Consider the following 5,654-nt stretch of genomic DNA (forward strand, 5'->3'; position numbering starts at 1 on the left):
AGTAATTAAAAGTTGGTTTATCACTACAGACGCTAGCAAACATTTAATTTCGTAGAGAGAGAGAGAGAATAATATTCGGAATATTGAGAATCTTTGAATGTTAGATATAATGGGAGCACCTAACACTTTGGATTCATGTGGATCCAACCTAAACTATTCTAACTTTATGAAAGAAGAAAAAATGTAAAGGGTACTCGTACTTTATGTCACGATCTCTCGTGACGAAAGGTTTTATCATGATTACTTGCCAAAATGTCTCTGCACCTAACATCATTATCATAAATATAAAATATCATATCCTTCTGGGCCCACTTTACTTCTTATCAAAATTGCAAGTTTCCAACCTGACAGATCACACGCCCAGCAAGCCCCATGCGGAATTGTTACGACAGATGCAAATAACGGTAATTTATTATTATTCTCTTACGCTTGTTTATATTTACTAAAACTTCCATATTTTTTACTTTTTTACTTTTTTTATTGGCACTCTCTTGCTTTTTTATTTTTACATCTCGTTCTCTCATGCTCTTTATAAATACTCAAATTATCCTTCTTTTACACTTGTAATCTATTAAATTTTTTTCAAATTGATTAGTTTAAAACATGGTTTGAACAAATCACTTACAAGTTTGGATGATATTGACATAACTGATGTGTCCTTAAAGATATTATTTATTTATTTATTATTATTATTTTTTATTTCATCCCCTTCAATCATCAGGGATAAGGGTGTCAACTAGTCGGGCCGATATGATTTCGATCGGACTTAATCGGGCTTAAAGACTTTCAGATGCTGCACCGTGTCCACCCATTTAACTAATCGGGCTTAATTGTTGAGGACATGGTACGCTTCATATTCGGTCGGTCGGCCTTAGGCTATAATCAAACTACTTTAATTGGGCTTTAGTCAAGCCTTAATCGGACTACGAACATGTTTAATGTTAAATGGGTTTTAACCGATTTTTAAACGGACCCTCTTTAAAATGTGCTCTTATATTCCAACCCACTCATGCAAGCCCAAAAAAATGACAATAAATCAATAAATAATACCAATATAACGATTATTTAAAATGTGAACATGTCTTTACTTTTTAGTTTTTACTCTTTAATTTTGGGGGTAAAATAGGTATTCTACAATCATTAAAGGATCGAGCCAGGCCGGTGCACAATAGGCTGGTCTAGGTTAGGTGTTGTTCGATCAGTCTCAATCGGATGCCCGATGGTCAAAGTAGCAAAACCGAGATCGAACCGTTTGTAAACGGTCCGGGCCGGGCCGATCTATAAACGGTCGGTCCCAATCAATTTAGTCGGGTCGGGCAGCGAATTGACACCCCTAAGCAGGCATGTTGTTTATTTATTATTATTATTACTATTATTTTTTTTTATCTCATCCATCATCACAAATTTGGTAATCTATTTTTTTATCGGTATTAGATTGATATCGGTCTCAGCCAATCTAAGGATTAAAAAAAAATAAAAAATGTGTGGTACCCAATTGAAACATATGATACCATATAAATATAGATGAGATACAAAATTATTCTTTTTTGAATTTACAATATCCTTGATGATTGGATGAGACAATTTGTTAGTGGTTTGGTTCAAACCATGTTTTGAATCAATCAATTTGAAAGAAAAAAAATGTAGTAGATTACGAGTGAAAATGAAGGGTTATCTAGGTATTTAAAAAGAGCAGGGGAAAAAGAGATATAAAAATAAAAAAGCAAGAAAGTATCAGTAAAAAAGTAAAAGGTAGGAAAGTTTTAGTAAATATAGGCAAGTGTAGGGGAGTGATAGTAAATTCCCCTACCCCATTTGTCATTTTATCTTCTCAATCTCAATATTTTGATGAGTTCCGAGCATTTCATATATTTAAGGATATATTTGATATTTATTTTCGGAATAGATTATGAGTCTAGAACGCATTATATGAAGCCTGATTATTTTTAAATTTTTCGTTTTAAATGCATTCTAGACCCAGAATCTATTCCAAAAATGTAAATCAAACACACCCTAAACTTGTGTTTTGATATAATATCTTTGAATGCATTATCAAGTTGAAATGCATATTAAATGCAACATTAACATGTTTTTAATGATCTAAATTCTAACCACCCACCACAAAGAAAAATTATATAATAAATGCTATACCCACTGTCCTTTTTTTTTTTTTGATAAAGACCCACCGTCTTGAATGAGAGTGGATCAGGTTCACATACGAGAATGTATGAGAACATCCCTGATTTGTGGATTTAGAATAAATTTTCTCTCTTCATTTAATAGATTCTAAATGCAAGAATCAAGGATGTACAAGAACATTCTCACATACCTGATCCGTTCAGCTCTTGAATAAGCTTTTTGCTAAATCAAAATGCCTCACATGACATACATGTCTCTCATATACTTGGGGGAAAAAAAAAATGTAAACTCTAAAAATTTTATTTATTTATTTATTTATTTTTGGCCGGGAATCACTACTTGTGATATGGTCACACTCACAGAACTAATGCGGGGTCAATCAAAGAAGGCGTAGAGGGCATAGAGGCATCCAACTAGGGGTAGGATGGTCTTTTCACCACCCCTGTGTCTAAGGGTATGGGTGGGTAGTGGGGTTTTAGAGACAAAAGAATTTAAAGAAGAAGAGAGATGACGCCCACCTAGTGGCAGCCATTACAATGTTCTTCAGCTTCTTTGTTGATCCAGAATCATCCCTTAATACCTGCAATTATGGAACCCAACAAAATTCTTTCTTTTGAAATGAATTCCTAAACCAAGGAAAGATATTGGAGATCTCTTCTTCTTTGTTCTTCTTAGATTTGTAATTAAGGAAATATAGATATACCTGACTGATCATATTAGAAGCTTGGGTCCAATGGAAAGAAAAGTAACAAAGGATGCATCTATCAAGCTCCTCAATGAGTTTAATGAATAGGGATTTAGCTTCTGGGTCATTAGAGAAGTACTCATAGATGTTCTCCTCACAACCTTCAGTTTTCTTCAGATAATCATTAGCTAACTTACAGAGCTGAGGACACTTACTTGGATCTTCAATTCCTAATTGTCTAGCTGCACCCACCAGGCCACCACTCGTTAAAAAAATAAAAAAAAAAGGGTTAAAAGAAAAAAGTTCAGAGATTTCAAATTCATTTCATGAAGAATTATTACCTACATAGTCAGGGAAACGTTCAAGGCCATCTATGTGTCTGGAACCTGATTTCTGCAATTTTGGAATGATTTTTTGGTCCCTCATCTGGTGCTTAAGGCGGAGGCGATCCCGAAATCGCGCCGCTGCTGTGGCTAAGATGGCGAATCCGATCGATGAGACAGTGAGGAAGAAGAAACCATGGCTTCTGCTGCTTCTATCTGAATAGAGAGAGAGAGAGAGAGAGAGAGAGATCAGAACTCTCCTAGTACTCTACCTCTCTGCAGCATCGCTTTGGTCGCTAGATTCCAATTATTTCTAAGTTTCAATGAAGATTGAGAAGGATATCTAAGAGATAATGGAGAAACTGAGTCTCAATTTCTACTTAGAAAAGAGGGTTTTCCACACTGGCAGCGTGGGAAGTAAATTATACATTTGTCAGCAATCAGTGGTCTGAAAAAGGTATCAATTCATTTTTAAAAAAAAAAAAAATCCATATCTGATGCCCGCACCATTTTTTTGTGAGAAAGCATAGCAAAAACCCACACATATAGTGTACTTCTCTTCATTGTGCTGTCAAACTCTTCCCCATCCGAGGTTACCTATGGGCCCCACATTAAGTGTCTCTCCCTTTGTTAGTTAATTCGCGTTTAAAACGTCGTCCCGTTTTTTTGCCGTTTTAAACGTCGTTTACCGAATTTTTCACAGAAAATAGGTAAAAAACAGGAACGGGGCTATTTGAAGTTTTAAACGCGTATCCGTTTTTTTGAAAGTAAAAAAACGGATATTAAAAATGGATATGCGTTTAAAACGCGTTTAAAACTTCAAATGAATATTATCTATATTTGTTTTTATTGTTATCTAGGTATTTAGAGAATTATTATGCCAATTTATGTCAATATATTGCCCTTTTTTTGACACCGTATTATTTAAATATAAAAGTTTAAAACACGTATTATCCGTTTTTTATTTTTCCCGTTTTTATCGTTTTTGACCGTCTCATTCACGTTTTGATCCGTTTAAAACATACCCGTACTGAACAATGTTTTTTTGCCATTCCCATTTTAACTAACAGAGGTCTCTCCTTGTTTGATGGGGAAGCTGCTCAAGTGTCCTTATCACATTTGATAACGATAACCTCTCATGTCAGGGTATTAGTACTATTGAAGGTGCCCCTCTTCTTCCCAAGGGATTGAGGATGTTGGTCCTCTAATGGACATTCTCACTTACCAAGGTGCCACTATTGTCAGGGGTACGTGACCCCCACTTTGGAGGAAAATTCAAACTCAAATCCTTTAGCTAGCTTGGGGCTTCCTTTTGGAGATGGGCTTGAATTGGGTCTCCACTCTAATGTGTTGGAGACCATATTGAACTTGGAGCAGCAACCTAGTGATAATTTGAATAGAGTTGAGTAGAGTGTGGTCTACATTAGCGTTCCCTTTATTCAATATAATTATAATGAAATGAAAAGTCATCCATCACTGGGAGGATGACTATGTTACAACAGTCTATACTCATATTCATTTTCATTTCAATATCAATAATTTTGGTCCTAGGACATAAATAGAATATCTGCCTATGTGTCTATCTCTCCTTTACTCTTATGAAATAACATCTATGCCCTTCATTAGGGGAGAAGAGAGATAGACACAAAAAACGACGATGTAAGCAACACTCTTGGACAAAAAACACTTCCCTATCTTAATTTTTTTAAAATTAATATAATAATACATGTGAGGATGCATACTATATACCTTCGGCTCAGAGAGTCTTTCCCAAGAAAAAAAATCAAATATGAGGACATATACCCTAAACTTAATATTCAGACTTCAGAGAGACTTTTCATTAGACTATGTTTGTTGCAAGATAAATTTAAAAGGGAGTGAAATGGAATTTTTAAACTTAAAATGGAAACATTTGTAATCGTTACCCCATGTGATCCCACGTGATTGTATTAAGTACTTAAACTTTTTTTTACCATATTTAGTGATGGTTCATTTTACATTTAATTTTCGTTTTGCATTTTATAGCAAAGGGTTTTGGATGGAAAATAAAATGAATTTTAATATTCAAATATAGATCGATTTGGAGTTAGTGATATAGGAACATGGAATACCGATTATAGAACTTTCATTTTTAAATCAGTAAATTTCACTTGTCTTCCCTTGAATTCCACGGAACCTTTTGGAACCTTTTTCTTCGGGAGAAAGGATTACTTATAAAAGCAGTGTAAGAAAGAATTTATTTCACACCAACGAGGGTTGGAAAATAGTATCATCAATATCAGAATAATATCAGAATAGGAGAAAGAGGAGGGTACTGTCAATGTGGGATCCATAATTTATTAGGCAAGAAGGATGTAAAGGAATCTGCACAAGGCAGTGTCGCAATCTTAGCAGACCAAGGAAATCCTGTGCTCTTCTAAGACCCCGCAATCAACTTGGACTAGGAAAGCCCAAGGCCCATGATTCAGCTCCTAGTTATAAAGTATAGGTAAAACAAAAGAACAGAT

At 34.8% G+C, this 5,654-nt stretch overlaps 1 protein-coding gene across 1 annotated transcript in view; it reads right to left on the minus strand.

Moving 5' to 3' along the window:
• The window catches only part of LOC122089353 (calmodulin calcium-dependent NAD kinase-like), a 12,021-nt gene extending 8,530 nt beyond the window's left edge, over nt 1–3,491 (minus strand). The window contains exons 1-3 of the mRNA XM_042659010.1: nt 3,166–3,491; nt 2,843–3,066; nt 2,658–2,719 (exon numbers count right to left, since the gene is read on the minus strand). Of these exons, the coding sequence (XP_042514944.1) occupies nt 2,658–2,719; nt 2,843–3,066; nt 3,166–3,250 (371 nt within the window). The 5' untranslated portion in view covers nt 3,251–3,491. The remainder of the gene's footprint in view (nt 1–2,657; nt 2,720–2,842; nt 3,067–3,165) is intronic.
• Between the last annotated feature and the right edge of the window lie 2,163 nt (nt 3,492–5,654).

This window comes from Macadamia integrifolia, chromosome 9 (genome assembly GCF_013358625.1).
Source record: "Macadamia integrifolia cultivar HAES 741 chromosome 9, SCU_Mint_v3, whole genome shotgun sequence".
Classification (NCBI taxonomy): Eukaryota; Viridiplantae; Streptophyta; class Magnoliopsida; order Proteales; family Proteaceae; genus Macadamia; species Macadamia integrifolia.